Consider the following 25,342-nt stretch of genomic DNA (forward strand, 5'->3'; position numbering starts at 1 on the left):
TTTTTAGTTCCCATCTCTCACCTTTATGGTACACGTAATGAATGCAACAGAGTTTTATTCGCAAAATAGAATGGGCCTCCCTCCATGATTGAATTTTACTAACTTAACTTCATAATCTTTAAATAAAAGAAATGTAAAAAGACTGAACTCCCTACGTTAGTTTGTAGTTTAGATGATTAATAACATTCGCTGTTGTATTTTAATTATGTATGAAAATTATATTGAATAAATAGAGGTTTAATCATCACTCAGAGCAGTTTCCTAATCTTGCGATCCAAATCAGAGCTGGAGTGTTCTTATTTCAATTTGATGTGAGTTAGCTTCTCTTCCCACAATGTTTTATTAAACGCATTGTATTTTAGGGTATACGCCAAAGTTTCATAAGTGGGAGATCGTTATGAAGTAATACCAAAAGGACTAACTCCTGAACTTGGCATTGTATCGATAGTAACTCTTTGAGATATACAATATATGAGCTTCAGCATCGTTCCAAAGAGAGGATCTTGTCCTTTTAGCTTTTTCAGTATTTTCTTTTAAAAAAACCTAAATTTAATTTACGACATTTTATTATACGCATTATAATATAAGCTGTTGATTCATTTTTTGAATAAAAGGAAAATTAACTAAATTATAGGAATATTATTATCAATACCTCTTATTAGTTCACATGTTTTTGCTATAAGATTACTGTTAATGAGTGTTTTAACAATTCGATATTCGTTTTGCTACACTTTTCGTGTTTCTAGTAGCAAGTTCCTGGTTCTGGTTTGACTTTACTCGATGTTCTTTGATGTTGGGTGCTGTTTTTTTGCGGAGGTGCCAAGGTTCCCCGCGGTGTCTAGATGGATTTTAGTAGATCTTGGATACGCATCTACAATGGCCTGGTGCACGGTCACCATCCATTGGACAATATGTACATTTATTGGGCGCGAAACTGTTGGTCATGACTTATTTCATTATCAATTAATACAAGGGGTTTGGGTAAGCCTACAGAGATAGTTGGGAATACCTCTATGGGAGAGTTGGGAATACCTCTACACGAGTTCTGTACTTGTACTTTCCTCTTCTGGAGACAATAATTACCAATGAGCCACGCTCCAACAGACTGTGGCTCATTGGTAATTATTGATGGATTATTTTGAGTTTCTGAGCCTCTAGAAAAGATTTACATGAAGCATTTCCTGACAAAGCATTCACTAAACTACTTTTAGATTGTTTGTAAACAACATCCTCACCAGCAACTTTCATCCATTTGTATTTGTCTGTATACTGCCTAAAATAAATCTGTCCCAGTAGATTGCGGTGCTTCAAAACGTAAACAGAGGTTATTATTTACTTTGGAAAAGGTTGCATTGTGAAATAAAAGAAAAACAACTCGACAGTGGAACTTAAGTTGAACGATTATCTTAAATTTCTGGCGTTACATCAACAACGTACGCTGTATTTTGGAAGAGGAACTGCTTTTATGTATGTGCAATGACTTGTTCTATTTTGTCTGCTTAGCAGTATTTTTTGCTAGCAGATTTTAAATCTCAGTGAATGTTGTAAAGGTCTTAGTAATCACAACAGAGCAAATTCCTGCGAAACGAGTTGCCTAGTATTGCACTACTTTGAAATAAATAACATCAAGAAAAAGCAAAAACATTAGTGGAAAAACTGAGTGCTTTTATGTTTATATATTTGCTAGGCCATATTCGTTTTCATATATTAAATACTATGAAGTAATATTATCTTACAGTACTACGTACAAATGTGCAAAACAGTGTCCAGGGTGTACCAAGAATGGTCCAACTACAAAAAACATCCATCTAACAGAAATCCTGTGGCTGGAGATATTTTATTGACATGAGAGGCCGACAGATGGTAAGAAAGCATCTTGCAGCCAAATAAATGGGCCAAAAGGGGGCAAAGGCATGGACAAGACATCTCATGGTGTCCATCCACCGATGACTTGGGACTCTTCTGCATCTATAGGAGGTTCTACTCCCTTTTATGTCACTGCATCTAATAAACTGGTCACTGAGTGTATAAAGTGTATTGTGCTCCCTACCCTACCTTTTATTGTTTTGAAGTTGAACACCTGTGATTTTAATTATTAATGGGTAACACTGACTGAAATGGATTCTCGACTGTTCAGTCGATTGTGCAATAAATTTCGACTAATTAGCTGATGATTTTCAGCCGGTTTGTTGAACGAAAAAGACTCACTGACTGCTGTTTTAACTAGCTGGAAAAGCATGCATAAAACTTTAATTTCTTCACTGAAGGGATTTTCTTCATTTTGGTTTTAGTAATTGCATTCATTGCAGTTAGATTAAAAAACAAAACAAAACAAGAGTATTAAAATATTTATAAAATGTAAAATTGCGCAGCATAATATAAAACAATGAGAAAAGGAAAAGAAATTATAAAAATCGAAAAAGTAATTAAAATTTTTATTTAATAATTCTCCGTGAATTTTTCAATTAAATCCACAGGCCTATTTCGCTTTCAAGTACTACATAAAACGCATTGTATTTCAAATTGTACATTTAAAACTTCTTTTTAGTTTTTTCATACTATGCAAAGCTAAACCGCTGTTTGCAGTTGTCGATGTTTGGCTTATGCGCCGCCGCAGTTCCATGAAAACCGGAGCTGCATAATGCTGCGTAGTGTGTTCGTAGAGAACTCAACCCCCATCGATGTCTTAAACTGCTGATTGATGTTTTGCAAGGATAACTGACCCTTCCGATTACCCTCTGGTCAACGCACAGTTGATAGACGTTGGTGGTACCGTTAAACTTTCATTTCATGATAACATCCCCCACGTTTCCACTTGAACTAGATTTAGCACAGGCTTACTAATATCTTGAGTGCGGTTTCTTACAAAGTTTGGGTTAAAATAATTTCACGAGTATGAAATTACTCTCTGGATGGCCATGTTGGATATTACAGATTAATTTGAAGATCTGTGAGATTTATCTTCACTCTAACGACCATTCTGATTCCACATTTAAAGATAAATTAAAATATCATTATATTGGATTTGTTTCAAAGTAGTGCAATGTCAAGACAACTCGTGGTAAGGTGAAGTTTATATCTTTGAGCATTTAATTTTCCTTTTGGTTTTATAGTTATTGTAAAAAGTAATATTGTAAAAATTTAAGCCGAAGCGATAGATGTACTGACTCCTCTTAGATATGAATAGTTATGATTATTAGTCAGTTCTCTCTAAAAATATGTATAAAGGGAAATTAATTAAAATTAATTAAAATGAATTGATAAATTAAAAACTGAATTCATGTAGAATCGAGAGACTCTCAAAATACTGGAAATACGTAATAATTACTTCAAGGGCTTAAGGAGTGTAAAATTGCTCGAGGTCCAGAGGGACAATTAATATTTAAATGCAAGGGCAATTACCATGAATCCAGCTGCTCATTAATTAGTTTATTTTTAAGTTTGAAGTGGAGCATATTAATAGATGAAATTAGTAGGAAAAGATGAAAAGAAGTATCAGCATTCTTTATGCTTTAAGTCCTAGAATAATAAGAAAATTCCTTTCCAAATCTTAAACATGTGATTAGATCTTTATGCTTTTCAGGTTTAACTAATAGACACAGCGGTATGAACACACCACAGAGCACTAATCCTAATCGAAAGCATTTTATATTGCAACACACAAACCCTCCTGAGATCCACTCTACTGGAGCTCCAACATAGACATTTGAACATTGAACTTTAATTTCTGTGGATTGAATTTTTCAGAAATAAAATGTTCAAGAGGATTGGACAATGAATTTGATTCAGGAATGTTTTCGGACTTGTTTATAAGAAAGAGAATTACAGATGGTAATTCGTAAGACCGATGTCCATGAAATATTTGTAGAAAAATTATATAGCAGCAACTGAGTGCCTGTATGCTGGAAAGTGGAGTGAGTTAGTAAATGAGGGATCATTAATTAACTTTGCTTTCTTTTCGATAGCGTCTAAGAATTTGAGGGGTCTTCGGAACCATCTCAGATTTGGGAACAGTGTTCCATGGTAGGTTTTGTGATTTGAACAGTATTGGTAGCTACTGACAAGAAAAGTATTGCTGTGGGCAAAAATAAATACGTTTTTTATACTACAGAACAAAGCGATATTTTTGTTGATTATCTCTAAAAAATATATGTGAATTTGCTTAGGAATCACGACATTGTTGAAGAGGATAAAAGAAGCAGATTCTAATTTTTGTAAGAAACAAGACATTTAATTAACTTGTAATGGAATAAACGAACACAACAGCATTAGTACAAAATTAAGGTTTGAAAATACTAGATTTAAAATAGGTAGGTTATAGATGTTTATATTGAATAGCAGTCAAATGGAAGAGAATAACAAGTAGTACAAGGAGAGTGAACTGAGAGTAAACAAAACGGTGGCCCATACTAGGGAAGGAGTCATCATTTGCGAACAGGCGAGAAAGGGTTACTAGAAGTGTAAATAATAGGACCCAATTAAGAAGCATCTTTGATCTAAGCAGTATCTAGACATAAGTGGACAGTCTGGCGTTCTCGTCAAGAAAACAGAGCCACTGTGGCGGATTTTATGTAATTGGGCGACATTGAGTAAAATCGTGGAAAGATGAAAGTAGGTATTTTTGGAGGATGAAAAATAGTAATTGATTTGATATGCGTTGTTAGATAGGTAATTTGATAGAAATAAGTGATTTGTAATAAGTAAAGGATGAAAATGGTAATTTTGGTGATTCGTAGTAAGTAAGAAACAACTGATGTAAGGTGATTTGTGTGAATCTGTAAAGGCAGGGTTGAACCACTACCTAAGTAACAATTGGAATTTCTTGTATATTGGGTGTGGTCATCAATAGGTAAAAAAGGAAAAGATGTGGTAAATATTCCTCATGTATATACTGTAAGTTACGTATATACATGAGAAATATTTGAGAATAGTTGATGATGCGTGTGAGATGGTGAATTGTCTTGTATCATAGTTCCTATATATGCAAATTCAAATTTATATAATAAAAGTTTGTTATTTAAGTAAATTTTGTGTCGTCTTTAATGCTTTACACACCCTGGAATTGGAATTTTCGGAGAATTGCAGTCAGAGTTGCGATTTGTGTCCGCCCGTGACTTCAGTAGGGTGGAAGTCATCAACAACAACATCATTTAATTTAAATAAAATTAAAGAAATCATAAATAAATTTATAAATAATAACGGACGCGTACAACGTTTTAAGAACAAGTGTAGAAATGTCCTTGGAAACTTGAGACGGTTCATTATCCTTCTATTTCTCAAAAAGTCTGTTTGTTAAGGATTGCAAGAGTTAAAGGATTAAAAATTTGAGTTTCTGGAAGAGAAAACCAGACCGTCCTTGCTCGAGACTGACTAACTCGATCCCACGTTAAAAAGCCCATAAGACAGGAAGCATGTCTCAACTTCGACCGCAATATAAATGCAACTGAGGTCGTTTCCTAGGTGCCAGAAAGCAGAGACGCTATTCACGTCACTGCTCGCAAAGTCATTAATTATGATGCGATTAAATGCAGGGCTGTTCTGTATACATAATCAGCATACCCTTGTCGAATATTATATGAAGATAATTGATCCGAAAATCCAATGAGTCTCCCTTTTCGGACCGGCGTACTATAGCGGCCAATGTGCGAATCTGTTTTAAATCTGCGCCGGTTTGAACGCGTCAGGCTTCCATTAAGAAAGTTGGCGTGGATTTTGCAAGGGTGATGAGAATTATCTACCACCTAGTATCACCTAGTGCTTCAGAAACTCATTGGTCCGTGGAGTGTGAACATTTCCATTTCAGTTTTAGTGCACCTGGGTATCAACTCAAATATAAAAACATAATAACGCTGAACCTTGCAACATGAAAGATATTACAGTTATTAATAGATCCACTAGCTTGAAGATTCAGGCGATGGATCGGGTTGAAGTTGAACGACTAAACTTTGCCGAAATTCCACACATATTCCTATCCGACCGGACCATTGACTCCTTCAGAGCTTATTTAATATCTGGAAATTATCTACAAACACACGCAACTATCACATAATAAAACAAAGCAAGGTTCTTACTGAATTCAAATTACAGAGAACTGGAAGTTCGCCTAATTAAATAGGATTAATGACGAAGTAATTTTCCATCTTCTCCCCGGTTTCGCTAAGCCGCAGTATCCTTCTGGACATATCTTTATCAAAAAGGCTTCTCAGCACGTGAAAGTAGAATGCTTATGAAACATGAAGCAATCCCTTCGCGTTCCAGGCCTCTTGTACTTTATTATATAAGTGTTCCTACTTTGTTACACCATTACGGTGATTAATTTAGGCAAAGCCATTCTTAACTGAGATTCCTGGCGTTTCGCAAGATGTGCTCGACCTTTCTAAGGCACAGGATTTAATGTGTAATATGTTAAAAGCCAAATTCTTTATAATAAGCTCACCTTAGAAAGTCCCCTGCTGGAAATGACTATCTCGAACAATACACGTCTCTTCAGACCATTTACGACTGAACAAAGGTGTTAATGAGGCGTGTTTAGTAATGTGTTTATACACCAGACCCAAAACAAGGATCTCAACTACCATCGAGCAATTCAAATATTTCTGAGGGTCATCAAATTTTTGTTCCGATTTGCTGCGGGATGCGGAATTTCTCTTTAGAACTCTCCTCCTAATTGCCAACTTTCACTGTATTTTGCAACGTTTACTCGATGAGACACTACAATTGCTTTCCCGCTGTCATTTTATAACATTCTCTTCGACAGCAACGAGTTTGAGTTGGGCATCCGATTTCAGAGTAAATCTTAGGCTGGATGTAGGGGAGTAACTCCTCCTCGTGACTGCCTTTTATGTTCTGTATCCACTACTAATTAACATATCGACGAACACGAAATTATATCCTTGTCAAGAGTCTTGAATTTCACCCACGACAGGGGCTATCACCGATGAAAAATGAGGACACGAGCTCCATACCCCAAAATCCCTAGCACGTGAAGTCTACATTCGTTATCAGCTAACCGATAATTGCATACGGTATACAGGAAACTGAATCCTCTACATGATTGTTGGATTTTGAATTTAATCGTAGTAATAATGATGTCTTTATGGTGCATTTTATTCACTGAACTAACATTCGCTTTATAAAAAAAAATTAATGTTTCTATTATGAATTATTTTTCAATGTTCATCTTGATCTGGAATGTGGGTGTGTTTTTTTAAGTCGCAATCCATCGCGACTTAAAAAAAATAACAAAAATAAAACACATATTCATTATCTAGCGTGTTACAATCCAGGTGGTTTGTATACTATACGTTTCGGATGGTATTACCCTTTCCTTCATCGGATAAAAATGTTATTATACAAACGCTACGTAACTATGAAAAAAATGGAAAAAAATCATATCCACTATTGTTGCAACTGGATCATCGATGAAAAATCAGATGCGTTACTCTTTACTTTTGAAAATTTACTACTTTAATCAGCAACGAAATATAATTGCCCCCTCTTTAAAGAAAAAAGTGTACTTTGACTTGATAACCGATAATTTTAAATTACCATCCTGTTCAATTGTTTGACGCTCGATGTCTCATATTTAATGTACACTGGTTCATGAAAAAATAAAACTTGTTCGTCTTTAAAAATGGTTTCCTTCTCAGTGACAGGCTATTGTACTATAACCCGCGGTTTCGTTTCCAAAACCTATCTTAAAAAAAAAAAAAAACAAAACAAAAAAAAAAAAAAAAAAACACAACGTTGAAGGACACGATGTACGATTCCTTTTTGGAATTTCTCCAGTCTTCCCTCCGGGAGAAAACACAACGAATATGCTGAACATGTTAAAGTCTCGATGCACAGTTGTCAAAAGTAGACCATTTATTTTTAGAAAGTAACCACCTTTTTCCTTTGCACAACACTAGCGACATCCCACAAGTTCTTTTATTAACGATTTTATCTCTTAACTTTCTTATCCCCTTCCCCTTCCACTTCTTACCCCCTCCCCCTTCTCAAAGACCGCCGAGTCGGTGACATCTCTCAACCAACTAATTACATTTCACCGACAACTCCACCAGTCTTAAACTCCGTCTTCTTCCTGGCTCAATAAAGAGATATGCCAAAATACGAGTCTTGTCATGATGTGTGCGGACAGTTTCCGGGGCCAGCCGTCGTGGGGCACGCGCTTCAACAAACACTCATACAGAGCCACGCCGATCGTATAATGATTAGTGTTAGCGGAAGATACGTCCAGTTCGGATGTTTGGGAGCAAGAGATGTCACTCTTCTGGCTGGATTATAGCCCACAATACTTAATATTGAGAGTCAATATCAATAAACTGCCTTACCGGTCATAAAATTAACTTGTTTACACCCTCCTCCTCCTCCTCCTCCCCAAATGAAAACTCCACGTTTAATTGGGATACGAGTTTAGTGGTTTTATTGATGAGAGTATCCACTCATATATTTAAGCTAAAATTGGCCTTTGCAATATATTCGTAGATCCATAAATTAGCTGTCATCTTTATGCCTTTATCAATAAATGAAAATATTTTTTTTACAATTCACAAAATTCAAATTGAACAGCTAAATAAATACTAAAATGCATCAATGGTTATAAAGGATCAGCCATTAAATCGTCTGAAAAATGATTTAAATAAATTTATTGATTGATTTCTTTCGTATTTAATAATAATAAGTTTAATTGTCCATCGATTGTCGTGTTTAACAATGGTAATTTTAATTGTTGATTGATTGTTGTGTTCAACAATGGTAATTTTAATTGTTGACTGATTGTTGTGTTTAATAATGATAATTTTAATTGTTGATTGATTGTTGTGTTTAATAATAATTTTAATTGTTGATTGATTGTTGTGTTTAGTAGTGATAATTTTAATTGTTGAAATCTTAATGGTAATTTAATCGTTTGATGATTTTAAATTCTTTGAAATATTAGATTATTAATGTAGATTTGAGCCCTATGAATGGAATTTTTTTCTGCCTGCAGTTTTCTAGGGGAAATCCCACAACTGAAATCAGGATTTTTTTTTCCTGGTTTCTTTTTTTATTAATTTACAGTCGAATGAATTGTCGCTTTCCGCTAGAACGAATACAGTATTAAATTATTTCACTTATTCATCCGAAAGAAAATGTCGTCTTTCACAAAGAATAATAAGAAAAAAGAAATCTATCATGAGTAATAATAGTGACACAGAGAGATTATTTCTTTTGGGATGAATTTTCTGAGGAAAAATCATAAAAAAAGAAAGAAAGATCAACTGCTTAAAAAGGTTGTGATTATATTATTGTAGCAATGGATGGAAAAAACTTTATTGGCGTACAATATCATTATATCCGAGTATGTGATGACACTTAGATAAATATTTTAAAGATGAGGATGGTTAAAAAGAAGGTTCATTTTTACCTTTCGCCGTTGATGTTTGAAGGAGAAAGAGGCACATAAACAGAAATCCATGAAATATGCTGTTGTTGAAATACGTGGGCCACATAGGATTAGAAACAAACCTTAGACAACTAGAGGCCAAGGAAAGCGCTTATCTCTCTAAGACAGCTGCACAATTGGGCAAACGAAAGCTCACTCCGTACAGTACCATCAGAAAAGACGGCGAGCAAAAGTTCCGAAGGTCTTAAAGTCACGAATGCTTCACGCTTTTACCCGACTAAAGCCAGCACCATGGAAGGAAGGGGAAAAGTAACCAATCTCACTACACCATCCTTCTATACATTACATGAACCGTATGTAGACAGCAGAACTCCAGAGTAACACTCCTCAGTCGGTCAGGATGCAGCGACATTTATTGGTTCCCGCGTCTAGCGATGTGTTAGCAATCTTTGACTGGTAGAGGGCGCTGGTCTCCGGCTTACTCTTGTTGTCGAAGTAGCGCGGTGGAAGCATCGTCAATTATCTGTGATTGTACAGAATATCACAGCTAAGAACTCCAGGCCTTTTGGGAAAGTTAAAAGGGGCAAAAAAAGAACTTTTATCAATGTCATAGCATTTAGCTTTCAATTCAATTATTTGGAAAGGACTCGCGACTACGTTTTTGACGAAACATAACCGTTGACGCATTAATGTTTAAAGTTGCATATTCAAAAGAACAGCGAGATGAAAAGGGGGTAATAAAAGTCACGAGCTGCCGAAAGGCGCTAAAGATTCTATATTTTTTTTTTCCTTTCTTATTTCTTCGCTTCAAAACCAACACATAACTGTCATTCGATTTTGTCGTAAAATTTTGTTTAATAGGTCTTTGGATCTTTCAGCGTGATCGTAGGAAGCCGTTGTTTCATTTGGCAAGGTTCCTAATTATCCTACTTGTGTTCTGTGAGGGTTTTTCCTCTTTTTGTCACGAATGAATGGGGGAAAAAAGAGAGAAGAAACATTTTTTTTTGTGCGCGGATAAACTTGGTTCTAATGTTGACCTTACTCACAACAGTTGAAAACAGTGAGAATCAAATAATCACCATTTTATTGGTTACAATAAGCACTTGGGTGTTTTCTTGCGATTGCATACTAGATATCATTTGTAGGCCAATAATACTCAGTTCAAAGGGACGAAGAAATGAGGTTGAAAATGACCTCATCTTTTCACTCCAGTGCGAAGGGATAAGATCAAATTTTCCCTGCTAATATATAGAGACGTTTCATTTTTCTGCAATTTCTCTAAAATACATCAATACTGGATGATCACATAATTTTCTTGGTGTTCAAACTCAATGCTTATTGTTGTAGGAATGGCCGCTTTATTATCTTTAGACGGGATAATGGTTTTTTGGAAGATGCTGCCGTTGCTATGGGAACAGGCCTATAATTACGTGGTTTCATACACCTGGTTTCTTCAATGCGTTTCCAATGGTTATGGGGAGCTTTGGAAGTAAACAGTTTCTTTAATAATCCTGATGATTTGTCTCTCTCTCTCTCTTTACTCTACTGGAAAATAAAGGCTGCTGTTGTGCTATAGACAATTAGACCTTAAAATTAATTTTATTTTAATGTGTTTTTCATCCCTATTTTCAAACAGTGATAAAGTTTATTTTCCAAGAAATGTGAAAAGACTAATTCTCTTTATATTCAAAAATAAGTCGAAATTTATTGAGCTGTTGCGAATTGGGTATGTTAATACTTTGTAATTACCATTTAGGACTCTTCTTTTCTTCTAACAACAGATGAAGCATCTTTTGATGAAGCATCTTCCTGGTGAAGCATTTTTTTTATTACACAAACGATAAGATGATTCCATAAGGCCAGCTTCTAAAGAAGAATTTCTTAAGCTCAATCTGTGATGTTTTAGAATTTAGAGAATAATTTGCTTTACCGGGAGTTATCTTGCTATCGTATTACTTATTTTCCGCAAGGTGAGCTGTATTGCATTGCTGCTTTAGTGAGAGTTACCTTAACATTGCTCTACTTCTTTACCGCAAGTTGCCTTGATATTGCGCTATTATTAAACAAACGACATTGCTAAAAATCTCTCCTTTTAAATAATCTATTTTCAAATGTTCTTTCAAGTATTCTATAATTATGATCACATAATTTTTTTCCTTCGATTATAATTCAACTTTCACTGCAATACTCTCGAGACGAAGTAGTATCAGGCGGTAATAGAAAGCTACTGTAGCTGTATCTTGTGTGCGAGATATTGTGATGTAAATATTACTTCAGCACGATACACTGATTGGCCAGTATTGTGTGGATCGTGTACTCAATACTGGCTGATTGAATTTTCATTCAGGAACTGTGACTGTACAGTAACAGTTTCTGAATGAAAGTCCCGTCGCTTAATTTAAAAACCCGGGGAATACGTACCTGAATGCGCATGCGCCAGTATGATTGAACATCTAGAATAATTGTTTGGAATGGATATTTCATCGAGTGCATTGCAGAAGTTTTCTGGTTTACAAAATAGAAAACAAAATCTCTCTTTTCGCTAGAGTGTGCTGTCAATTTACTACAATATTTATAGTTGTTTTTCTGTCTCTCAGTGTGGTTTACGAGAATTTTCGTATCTCTAAGTGCCCATTGATAAGTTTTAACGGGATACACCATTAATATTAACTGTCCCGTTTGTTCTTTTTAGCCATTTAAGAACTCTGAGCGCGTACAATTTCTTTTTTTATGAAAAAGAGGTGATAATTATTCTGTCGCTCTCGTTTCCATGTTGTGATTCGTTGCTCTGAGCTCTGGGAACGATGCATTTAAAATATCGTTGAGAACCCATTTATTTGTCTGGCATTTGGCGTAATAATTTCGAAAGCATTGGAGATAAATACAAGCAAAGGTATCGTTTATTTTATATTTCATTTGTCTCTTGCGCTGTTCGTATATATGCTCGTCACTAAATTCTAAAGGCCCTTTAGGTCTGGAGTCTGCTATTATTTATCTCGACTGAATCAAGCTGTTTGCCTTTACAGCAACTGTTAATGGAAGACATTAAGTTTACTGTAGGAACTCGAAAAGTGGAGGATTATATGCAGTGTGCATAACTGAGCTTTAATATAGTAAAGATAAAGACCACATTTCCCTAAGTAACAAGAATTTGGACGTCTGAGTGAGAGAATTTGATGTAACCAAAGAATGTGCACAACTCCTGATATATATGAAAAGTGGAATCTGCTGGATCCCAACTGCGGACTTCCACATACAGAAAAAGACACTTTACAAGATTCTACAGTGTTGCAGAATCCCTGTGCTTTTGTTTTAATTTGACTTGTCTTAGTGAATAAATTGGTCTTTCATAAACAGTGCAGACAAGTTTGAAAGCTGCGTTTCTTGATCCACTCATTTCAGTTGCTCTGTTCGTATTACAGAAGACCGCAGACGTGTGTTAGAGAAGATCAAGTACATCCAGTATAAAAACTGTCGTATTAGGGCCACCCAAAAACTAGCTCATTTGCCCATGTGTATTATATCCATAAATTTCCTGTGTCTTTTGTCGATTTGTCTGTTTTTCTGGATGAAAAACTCGAGTTTTCTGAGGGAGGAAAAACCTTGGTATCCACCTCTGAGATCGACACAGCCACGAAGTGAAAAAAGCTTATAAAAGTTCATCAGGTCATCGACGGGATTAGAATCCGGACATTTTCCACCAATGAGGATAGCAAATTATATTTGCTATCCTCCACAAAGCGTTTCAGATCGGCATCCAGGCCTTGTGCTGCCTGAAGCATTTGAGCAGGCAGAAATCTGTCTGCAATATGGAGGCGATCCAGATTTGGCCCTTAGGGTGTGGAGAAGAATCCTCCAGTAGCATAAATCCCAGATGTTTGGAGAGTTAATATGGCCTATCATCATCTTCACTGTGGCATACAGTCTTTTTGCTTAATTGTTATGGCGTAGCCTAGTGTACTACAGGCTCTGTGCCAACTCTATAGTTCTGATTTGAGGTGTCAGTTGGTGCTTGAAGTCGAGCTATTTCAGAAGACATTGCTCATTTGCATAAAGCGGTTGTAGGGGCAGCAGAAGCCCAAATTTCTGAGGCATACGACAGTACTACGTTAGTCATCATATAAATTTATTTGAGAGATGTTTCTTGATCTCTGACATGAAGCAGATGATGCTTTTCTGTCTGTCTCAGCTGACTAAATCTTCGATGCACGGACTGCAATTGGGCATAAAAGTTGTTTGGAATAAAATACACCCCCAGATCCTTGTGTTGAGTCACTTGTGGAATGGCAACACTGTTAAGAGATGGCTATATCTGTGAAGGTTGTTTTTTTTTTTAGGGAAAAAACTATGATGGGAGATTTGGCAGGGTTGATAGTCAACGAGAATTGTGCCATATAGTGAGAGAAGTTGCTGAGAATATTGTTTATTCTGTTGGTAACAAAGTGACAGTCATGTGGAGGACTTATAGTAGTAAGAAATTTGATGTCATTAGCATAGCATAAGCACTCTTCCCTATGAAAAACGATAAATGGGAAGATTAGTGAAGTGAACAGAAGCCCAGAGAGAGAATTTCTCCCTTGGGGAATGCCAGCAGTGGCATGTCGAGAGAATGACTGGCATCCAGCTGTAAGGTGTATAACTCTAGAGGTCAGGAGTGAGCAGAGGAATCCCAGGGAAAATCCTTTAACAGTGTCAAATGCCGATTGTATGTTAAGATAACAGCTGCGATTTCAGAATTATTATCAAAAGCCTGCAGAATTTTTGAGAATATTGATAAGAGGTTGGTGACTGTGGGTCTGTGCTTGAAGGCTAAGTGAATTTGAGGAGGCATCTCATTAAGCAAGTGGTTGGAAAATACTGGTAGCAATATTTTTTCAAGAAGTTTGAGTAGACTAGATGCTTTAGATGTGGGCCTATAGTGACCGATTGATGTTGGTCTACTGGATTTTGGAATGAGCATTACTTCATGAATATTCCATTGCTTCAGAAAATAGTTTTCTTTTATCACAGCATTATAGATTGTTAATAGGACATCAGAAATATACGGAGTTAAGCATTTTGGCAAGAAGTGTGGCACTTTATCGTGACCAGCAGTATCCGAGAGCCCACGTGTGTACCACAGTCGGTGGAAAAGTCTTGAGTTGGAATCCGGTCATTGAGGCGAAAAATTTTAATGGCCCTTTTTCAGTGCCTATTTTGAAAATTTATTGCATATTACTATTATTATTATTATTAGTAGTAACAGTAGTAGTACACTGCTCGACAAAATTAACAGAACACGTAGATAACGTGATGTAACTCATGCAACTTGCGATGAAACGGGACAAAATTTGGTAGGGTGGTGTACCATAGGATGAAATGAGGAGACAGTGAGAAACTTAGGACAGGTATAAGGGACATTTATAGGGGTTGTATAAGAATTACCAAAGAGGTCACATTACAGAAGTCGATATAAGATGCTCGAAAATATGGTCACATGACATCTGTACGGCGTATGATCCCTTCAACGGCTAAACAGGTCTGACAGTGGTGAACCATGCTCGATATAAGGGTGTCTGTAAGATTCTGTGGCAATAAATCCCCACCACCACGAACCCAGACCTTAACCCACAAAATGATCGAGGATTTGGCTTTCGACGTGTAATGCGATGTGCAAGGGACTCCCCATATCTTCGATCGGATTTAAGCTGATTGTGCTGGCCACGGCAGTCATTGGATTTCTTCAGTTTCAAGATATTCCTCCATCACATGAGCTCTATGTGCAGTGGCGTGTCGCGCATGAAAAGAAAATCTGGGCCAACCGCAACCCTGAAAAGTCGCACTTAGGATTCGAAGATCTGTTCTCGGTACCCTGCTGAATTACGGTACCCCTTTCAAAAACATGAAGAGGGATGCGGCCTGCCGAACCCCTCTTCATTATCCCCCCAACACCATTACACCTCCTCCACCATAAGTGTCCCTTTCTCTGATGTTGGGGGGGGGGACGAATCGCATTCCTCGTTGTTTCCCGGTGAAATAACTACCGATGGATCAGTAACTGATCCAGTAAGATAGCAGTCTGTCGTTATTAACTGGTCGAAGTGCTCCTATTTCGGAATAAAGAACTCCCTTATAGATGGATGGAACATGGAAGTTCAATTGTTTGATTGCTGCTATCGCCAGATAGAATTCATCCCGATTTTTTTAATTGCTTTTACAGTACCAGTTGGAGACTAAGTAGTAGCATAAATGGATCACAGGGGTTGTGCGGTTGATATATGGCAGGGACATTTTTATTTCCGATTTCATTTGGTTTGTGCTATTCATGCACCTGCTGGACAAAATTTAAGTTATTCTCAAGTCTGCACGAGTACTCTTAAAACCGAATTGAAATTGTGCGCATAAATCAAGTATTGACGCAAATGAGCACATGTTCATCGTTTTGATATACAGATATGGTGGTTTTACAAGGAGATATCTGACCGTACATCATTCAGTTTGTTTGAACAGATTTGAAGACATCTGGTTAACATTTCATGGTCCAATAGTCGTGACGCGTCGTATCAGTGACTCACTGTAGTGGACAGCGTCTGGAATGGTGGAAGTGCTAAATCACAAGCGACAATAACAGGGTCACCGATGTCCATCCACAATATATTATCCTCATTGGGAAGGCCATTGCAGGAGATGGGAGAAGAGTACAGCTGGAGAAAGAGACTCAACACCAAGCCATAAATATTAAGGAAAGGGTCTACTATTGAGGATCGTCTGGACAGGTATAATGTACAATGAGCTTCGAGAGAAAAGTTTTGATCAGGCAAAAAGGTGAAATGATTGGACCCTACGTCAAAGGTACTGTAAGGGCTAGTTCCTTTTAATGGACAATAAAAAAAGAGGCGGAGTTGAGCTGACGTTCAGGAAGCCTTTCTCCCTTTCTAAGTTGTAACACGTAACTTTTAGGAGTAATCACATAAGTTAAAGGTCTATAACCTACCCTGGTGGATCTTCACTTCCAGGTAAGCATGAGTGAATTTGCATATTTCAGAAATGATTTTCCCATAAGCGCCATATAGTATTTTTTTGTTATAACATAATGGACTTCCACCCATGTTTCATTGATTTTAAACTATTGCATGTTTGACTTTTGCCCATCAGCGTTAATTGCTTCATTGTCCACTCCAATATTCAAGACCAACTTTACCAAAATCTAAGAAAACATTAAGAAGGATGGGAAATAGATTTAACTTGGAGTGCAGGTAAATTACTTTAAAAAGACTACGCAGAAATTAAAACTCATTGGAAACGACAGGTTAATCTCAAAAGGATAGAAGCTGTTCACAATGCAATAACGAGTGAAATAGATAATTGGATGGAACTACTCAAAAAAAAAAAAATTATTATTCCTAACCTACATTTGGAGATAATTTCCTTCTGTTGTTATGCAGTTGATGATGCTGTGCACACGAGACTATGAGTTAATCCTTGCTGAATGATATTTACGCACCTGCCTGATGTGGCTGATACAGCTTATAGGATTAACATGGAAGGTTGCAGTGATCGTTCAATTTTCCATTTGTACCAGTTTTGAGTCGTTGCATGTGACCAAGGGATTGGCATAGATCCCATGAGGTAATACTCGTATTTGTGTCGCTAATTCTCCACTGAATAAATTAGTGATTATTAGTATCGCGGTGTAATGTGCAATTTTAACTTGTTTACTGGATATTTGAAACACAGACTACTCCAGTTATATAGAAAACAAATATCTACACTAGTGTCTAAAAGGTTAAGTTAACTTTGTTTGTTTAACATAATTTAGTAAATATTTGCAGGCATTTTAATATTCGAGCGTAATTTTACATCATAAAACCTAAGATGACTCCATAATACGATTTTAAGTGATCCGGATATGCAAATCATACTTCTATAAAAGTGCGCACTACAACAGCATTACTCGTTTTTCATAGAAGACATGCAGAGTGCATCTTACTAGCTTTTCTCTTTCTGTAGAATGCAACGTGGACGTCAGGAAGATTAGTACCAGTGAATGGCTACTGGTAGACTCTTCCGTGCGCCAAGATATTTTGTAGAAAAGTGGCGATTTGTTACCACAAAGCGTTATCATCAGCATTGTAAACAGCACGAAAGATCGTTGTGATAGTGTTCATGCTGGGAGATCAAATTTCCGACTAAAAGCCTGAATTATGCAGTCTCACCATTCAGTTTTGAGTACTCGCGACCTTATGAGGCATATTTCTTTTCCAAAATAGTACACTGAGTCTTCTACTAATACTCCTCTACAAAAGGTTTGATATATATCTTCCATCAAGTGGATATTTTGTTGATATCCCACGTCTTAGGGTTATAACTTACAGTAAAGTACGCTTTGGTACTTTACTGTAATACATACATAAAAAAGAAAGATAGAAAATAATTAATTAATGTCTCTCAATTATTCTAAATTCCAATGTACTCTCGATAGTTTATGCTGCAAATCAATATCCTCCATCCAATTTATCTGAGAGCTTCTTGCATTTTATATAACTTTGTAATTTGATTTTAAGCGGTTTTAGTTATATTTATTTTTATCTTATTTTGTATTATTTATAAGCTTTTAAGTAAAGTTTATTTTACAGTTTGAATTTTCGTAAGCCTTCATCATATCCTTCCATTCTATGTCAGTTCCTCCGTCCGCATGTAATAACTATACTTCACGTGGGTTAATTATTATATTTTATATTTGGATCTTTTGGAAGGAAAGAATTGTTGATATTTTCATCCAGTTTTAATGTCATAGGTTATGAAATTGAAATTCAGTTATTTTAAAGGCAGAATTTCTACAGTTTCCTAATTTGGTTATAGTTTTACGTTTTGCTTATTTATTTAGATTGATAATATTTTACTTCTTACGACTTTCCCTCCTAGAAAAAGAAAAAACTAAAATATTTCGATCAACTGAACGAATTTAATAAAATCTTTTATAAAAACAAATCATCTCTAAAAAATGTTTCTTATAATAATAAATTTTATAAAATAATTTGAACAATGAAATTTTTGTTTATTATGTTTAAATTAATACTAAAATAATAATTTTAATGATTATTACGTGGAAATTTATTAATCCACCTTTACTTTATGTTTCCAAGATTACTATTTTAGAAAATAATGTTTATTTTCTGATGTTTTTAGAATAGCTTTTCATTCAGTGGTAAAAATTTCAAGTTGATATTCTTAGTTAGCATTCGAATTACTGGTTCGGTTTTCTTCTTAGGTAGAAATTTGTAGCCTAATTATGAATGAGAAGACCGTATTCTAATTACGAGTAATTTCACTTTTTGATTAAATTACTGAATGATCTAAAAGTAGCTGTCGTGAAATGATCTGGTGACCTCGAACATAAATCTCAAAATTTATAAATTTGTTAATAACTTACTCGATGCTATTCAAATATAAGGATTTGGATTTCACCCCATTAAAATTATGGCGAAGTTTGTCACTTCGCGATAATTTTGTGGGAGTGAAATCGAGAATTTGTGGGCTATGCATTTGTCTACAAGTGATTCGTGTGTGCATTTAATAGAAAAGGATTATGAAACGTTCTTTACAACCATCATTAAATTATGGCAAAGTCTCTGTAGTTGAAAAGGGAGCCATTTTAACTGTAATCTTGAAACAACGGCCTAGATTATGGAACATACGTTAACTGCATCCGGTCTGATAAATTATTATCAATGGAAGGAGGCTGCGCAAAATGTTTCCAGTGTAGTAACAGCGTTCGGTACGAATTCGAAGAATAAACACATTCAGTAAAAACACAGCTATTGGACCTTTGAAAACTGTTTTGTTCCAAAACCAGTTCTCTAACTAGTACTGTAGATATGTGACCACCAAACTATCGACTCTATCTCAGCGTTAATTGAAGAACCCAGACAGTATCGACTGCAAAGAAAATCACAGCATACACCGAAAAGATATTTCAGAGCCAGAAAATGAGGTCACAACCAAATTGAAACATAGCAAGAAGACGTCAGCAATGTCATTCTGAAAGGAGGTATTAACATCGGCAATGAATGAACCTAGAAACTCAAATCCAATTGATAAAAAAAGAGCGAAGCGGGATATTAATCAAAATCGATAGTCGCAAGTCAAAGCAGAAGTATACCAAGAAGAAATTAAACTTATGAAAGGTTCTCTTATGTTTTTCTGATGTAACCCGAACTACATTTTAATGGAATTTTGGAGAGTTATTTGTAATTTGCTCTATTACGTCAAAGTTTTTTAAATTTCCATCCCCATGGTACTGTTTTGCTATTTGTTTTATATCCCGATGGAATCTTTTTCTCCCTGACCTTCATGCAAGAAGTGTACCTTAAGTGTACACTCATATCGCAAGCTACTCCTCTGGACTTCTCCAGCATGTTCCTCACGATGGTCTCATCCTTGGTGTTTGTTTCTCAAAAAACTAAGCTTACTACATTTTTAAAGGCAGTCCAAGCTTATCTTTATTTTTTTTAATGAACACTTATTTCCATTATGAAGGAACTCCTCAGAGGCTTTACTTCGATGAGTCAAACAGCCTCCACCCTGTTGGTTGGTAGAAAATTCCATAAAGTTCATACTTACAGGAAGGTTGTTTCAATATATAATGAGCCAAAATTGGAAACCAATTCTTTTTGGCGATGTCTCTACCATGGAAGTATTGTTCACACAACCACGAATTACGATTGCCAAAGACAAAGAATACGAAAATCACGTTAGAGGCAAATACTAGTTAGCATGGATACACCAGAAAACAACAGAATGAGAAAGAAACAATTGGAAAGTTTATATAACTACCTGACTTGCACGTATCGACATGTCTAAACACGTCTGGACACGTCTCTGCCTGGCAGGCAGTATTATGCGCGTATACATGGAATGTGTATCTAATAAAACAATTCTTACAGGTTGTAAAAGTGCTGCTTACGAGAGGTAAAAACAGTTTCGATATTTAGAATTAGCATTAAAAGTACACCCTGAATTTTGGGAACATCTGTATCTCTGCACACCAGTGTTATTAATAATCGTGGCTGAAGATTCAGTAAAGTGAACATTATTCATTTTTATCGCATCTTGGTCTCTGGTAGGAGCCAAATACTACAATTTCCTGTTTAGCTTCTTGATAAATCATAAGGCAACAACAAATATCAACAGTGGAATATCTTAATTGAAGTCACAGATGGAAGTTACTCCACCTTCCCATATTACTAAAGCAAAAACAGGTCCTCTCTTTGAACACTGTCCAAAACGAAAGCAACCTTATGACGGATTTCCATCCGATTAAATTAGAAGCTAAATTAAAAAAAAAAAGAAAAAATCCACCGATGACTGATGAGTCATCGATAGAGTTTATTCGAAGATGAAGAAAGCTACAGACATAGGAATTACAGAAAAATCGTATTTTCTTACCCGGATAATTAGTCTTGGTTATAGGGCGAGGGAAAGGATGTTTATGATGTTCACAATGACGGTTATATAATCCACACGCGGTACGTATACCAAATCTCGTGCAACATGTATTGTAATGGGATACACAACCGCACTGTATATTGATTTTAAAGTGTGTGGGGTGGTCAGATAGAAAGAGGGAGCGACAGAGCAATTTACTCGTTGTTCAGATAACAGAACAGTCCTTTAAACATAAAGCGAGGCAGGTTCGGGAGCAGATGGTAGAGAAAAGTGATTTAGTCCAGCCGAGGATTCTGAAAACAAAAGGAAGCCGAAATTCGAACAACAAACGACTTTATTTCATCTGTGATTCTTTTTTCTGTCTCTGGTTGCGATATATAGTTCTATAGAGAGAGAGATAGTGAGCATCTAAGGATTCTGGAAAATGTTAGGATGGAATGGAAAAGGAAACAGGTTACCATGGCGACGAAAATCGATGGTATTCGTCGGTGGGTTCGAAGTATTAAAATGGGCAATTAGCAAGACCATTGTCAGGAGATTGGAAACGAGAGCAGGCTACGAAGAGTTCGTGTTAATGTGGGCAAGTCGTAGACAATTATTAGACTGGGTTTAAATAGTGATGTATTAGCGTACGCCTTTGGTGGAGCGTTAATTCAACTGAAAAGTATTTGTTGATGAATGCGTGCAATGATTTCAGTACGCTAATGTAAAGTGGAGAGGACTTAGGAAGGAAATTGCGCATTCTTCGATTCCCCATCTTCCACAAGCCGATTGAATTTTGCTTACAACATTTAAACGAATGTGTTTCAGTTGAGGGATGTCTATACTTCTCCATTGCATGGCCGGAAGCGTTGTCATGGAAATCGCAAAGTCTAATAGGACGTGCGCATAGAGTGGATGGTCGAAGTATGGAGATCGGTGTCGTTTAGTAAATAAATCGATGGATGTCCACCGAGGAAATTCATACCATCAGACAAATCTCCGTGCAGAAGGTCAGTTGAACAATAACACAAATGCTTGGAAAGATGACAACGTATGCCAAACTCTTTAAGTTGCGCAGCGTAATGAATCTTTTTAATGATGATGCCACCACTTCGTGTCATCTCTCTGTCTTCTGGATTACTTTTTCCTGTTTATCTAAACGCGCCATTCTAGCTATTCTTTCTTTCTTTTTTCGAACTTTAAGAGCAGGGGAAAAAGAACTAGTTAAATTTAACTGGAAAAGGGGGGGGGGGAACTCTCTCTTTCAAGACCTCGAGAATAAAATCGCTGAGTTTCAATGGAAGGGACTTTATTTTTCTCAGCTGAAAACTCTCATTTTTCATCCCGCAACAACTGCAGAAAACGTAAAATTTAACAACATATTGACGCCTGGGGCCCTTAGTTTCCTCGGCGTTTATTCTAATCAAATAAACAGTCCGTGCTTGCACGAGCGCAAGCAACCAAAGAGAAGTTTACTATACGGAGTCTTGCAAATCTCAGTGTGTCCACGTCCGTGATGAATTTTAATTACGCCCATTAATACGAAAGTTTAGCTTCGTACTCTGTGTAATGACTACTCTGTATAATGACAATTTATTCTGCCACTACTACATTAGAACATAAATTTCAGGGATGTTCGGATATATTAACAACAATTGAATTAGGTAAGTACACTTTGTATGTCGAGACTTTCCCTTTTGGTGTGAACGCTCCAGTTTAGGGGGGAGTTTAGTGTGGGTAGAATGATTTGTTAAGGAGCTACTCTCCCCCCTTACCTTCTACCGTGCCTTAGAATCGCGTCGGTCTTGCAGTGGCTACGTAAAGCAGGGTAAAATCATCTTTCATCACGAAGCTGCATTACAGACAGTTTGATTCCAAATCTCATCCTAAACGTAAAACACGAATGAATAAATAAAGAGAATGAACGGAAGCAAGTGTGAGGCCAGCTACTTATTCTTGTCTGCCCAAACACGTCAGGTAAAATGCCCGGTCCAGCAAACATACAGAAAGCCTGGAGAAGAACGTGACGCTGCATCTATAAACTCCCTGGTGCACAAGTGGCGTCTCTGGCATAGCTGCAAACCGTCAGGCCAGCGTGTTATTGGTGGCCCGGTGGAATTTTAAAGTTGTACTAAAAATGTTGGCACTCGGAAGAGTAGAAACGAAAGGCTAAGTGTATGCTGCACATCATCTGGTCTTCTCCATTCATTTCATGTTATTACTTAGCCTACATCCACCCTCCAAAGTATTAGGAATCTCTTCTATCTTCCTTCCTTCCTTCCTCACCCCCATTCGCATTTACTTTGACCACAAACTGGACCTTCAAGAACCTTTACGCTTTTTTCTTGGAAACTCTCCAAGCAGAAGTTCGTGAGTTACGCCAAGGAATAAATGGGACCAGTTTACCAATCCAAGGTAGCAAGTGTGTGTTGTGATGTAATTGGTAGCTTCTGTTTATTATCTTCTTGTTCGTAGCCAAACCATCTGCGAACATTGGAAAACAACCCGGAAGCGAGCTTCTCTCTCTCTGTCTAAAGTAAAAAGCTAATTTTTCATGGTGGTCTAAAATTTTAAAGTTATTACACGCAAACCGAACACACGCAAGAACAATAAAAATAATTTATGTTCAAATAAATAAAGCGATATGTTTAAATTCTAGTTATGTTCACATCGAGCTGTTTGTAGAAGATTAGTTACAGGGATTATGGTCTTCCATACGAAGAAGGTGGTTATCGTCAAATATTTACAGCCCACAGAAGAAATTAGATGAAATAAGACATTATTTGCTTTTCTTCCTTCGTCATAAATTAAACTACATTATTCTGCATACGTAATTACTGTTTGGCCTGACACCTGGTGTTTGATTTCTGCAAATGTCATACGTTTGTATAATATTAGTTTCGTTTGCTGCATCTAATTTTGCAGCTTTTTTAAATTATAGAATATTCTAGATTTAAAAAAATATATATATTCTACAGTAATGTTTATTAATGAAGAATTATGTTAATAAATTCATCCTGTATCAGCCAAGACACAAATAAACTAAATTAAAAATTTTGAGATTACACCGAATTTATTCATTAGATATTGTGTATAAAGGAGATGTAAATAAAGTAATTTTAAGGAAGGCGAATACCCAAGAGATTCTCTGTAGATGCCAGGAAGGATTATAATGTAAATGGAAAAGTATAGTGAATGCGTTGTGTGATCCTTTTAATTATTATTTTAACCACAAACGAATTAATCGACTGTTTGTTTGCCTCAATAAACATTATATAAATACAGATTATCTCCTACTAATATTTGAATTTTACTTTGAATCTTCTTTAGGAAGACATTGTTAAACGATTCGATTTGTGTTGATAGCACCGAAGCAAAATTCATAAAACAACTGTATAAGTGGAGCACCGCCATTTTAAAACTGCATAATTATTTTAAGACTTCTAAATCAGCAAAGTGTTTCCGTTGGCCATATGTCAAGTGATTGACGAGTCACCGTTTTCAATCATAAAATAATTTTCAAAGGCTTCGCTATTGTCTACATTGCTCTCTGTAATTATGCTTTAAATTTTAAATCCAATTTTCCATATTTCTGTAATAATACTGTTCAAAGTATGCTATAATTGGTCAGTTGTTCAATTATTAAAGAATTATAAAAGGAACCTTTTCAGGTGCATCTAATATTGATGGATTCGTGAAAACTTGGCAGATTGGGACTTGCTGGAAAGAAAAGGCTTCTCTTCGGTGAAAGATCATCCCTTGAAAGTTATTTCTTGTTCAATATGCATTTCACACATAGGTATATTACTCAAAAGTTCATGGTTTTGTTTTGTTTTTTCATAAAATTTCTCCAATTTTTCGGACTAGGTAGAAAAGCATCGCATGGAGTCGATTACACATGGAGCAAACTTATAAGTTTTATGAAAGTTAATTTAGAAAAATGCTCTTTCCCCACCAGTGAGATGGTACATAAATTTATTGAAATATCATCATCTGAAGCCCTCACTGGTAGCAAAGTTTATAGAATCGCCGTCCTCCCCACACCGACTGGAAAAGACCTCGATGGCGCGAAGAATTTTTATGTGCCTTTTTCACAACGTGGCTGAGTTAGTCGGTCTCAGGCGAGGGTGGCGTGGATTTTTATTCCCGGAAACTCGGGTTTTTCGTCCAGTAAACAGAAACTTTCATCCCCTTTCTCAAAAAAACATTTGTTGTTGTTGGGAAAGGGGATGAAATTCCAATTTCGTAATTCCCACTCCCCCTTACAAAAATATTAATATAAATTCAGAACAGCAAGCATCTCCGATTCTTTTTAAAATTTAAGTTGTTTACGATATTCGGCCAGACTTTTTCTATAAAATTTCATTTCAATAGATTAACCTATTTCCTCACCCATGTGCGTCCGTTTCCCTTAAGAGTTACTATTACACAAATCCCACCTCAATCTACCATCACATAAACAGCGGGTGGTAAAGTTTTGGCAAACAGAAGTTTGACTACTGAGGTAAGTTATTTGATAACTGAATGCTTTTGAAATGTAACGTC

The 25,342-nt window shown here is 36.3% G+C and overlaps 1 protein-coding gene across 2 annotated transcripts in view; it reads right to left on the bottom strand.

Moving 5' to 3' along the window:
- The window catches only part of LOC150091555 (lachesin-like), a 304,077-nt gene extending 294,319 nt beyond the window's left edge, over positions 1-9,758 (bottom strand). For both annotated transcript variants that reach the window (XM_090384559.1, XM_090384555.1), the window contains exon 1: positions 9,410-9,758. In XM_090384559.1, the coding sequence (XP_090240685.1) occupies positions 9,410-9,494 (85 nt within the window). In that variant the 5' untranslated portion in view covers positions 9,495-9,758. The remainder of the gene's footprint in view (positions 1-9,409) is intronic.
- Between the last annotated feature and the right edge of the window lie 15,584 nt (positions 9,759-25,342).

Source organism: Mastigoproctus giganteus, chromosome 1 (genome assembly GCF_048544385.1).
Source record: "Mastigoproctus giganteus isolate SK-2022 chromosome 1, ASM4854438v1, whole genome shotgun sequence".
NCBI classification, from domain to species: Eukaryota; Metazoa; Arthropoda; class Arachnida; order Uropygi; family Thelyphonidae; genus Mastigoproctus; species Mastigoproctus giganteus.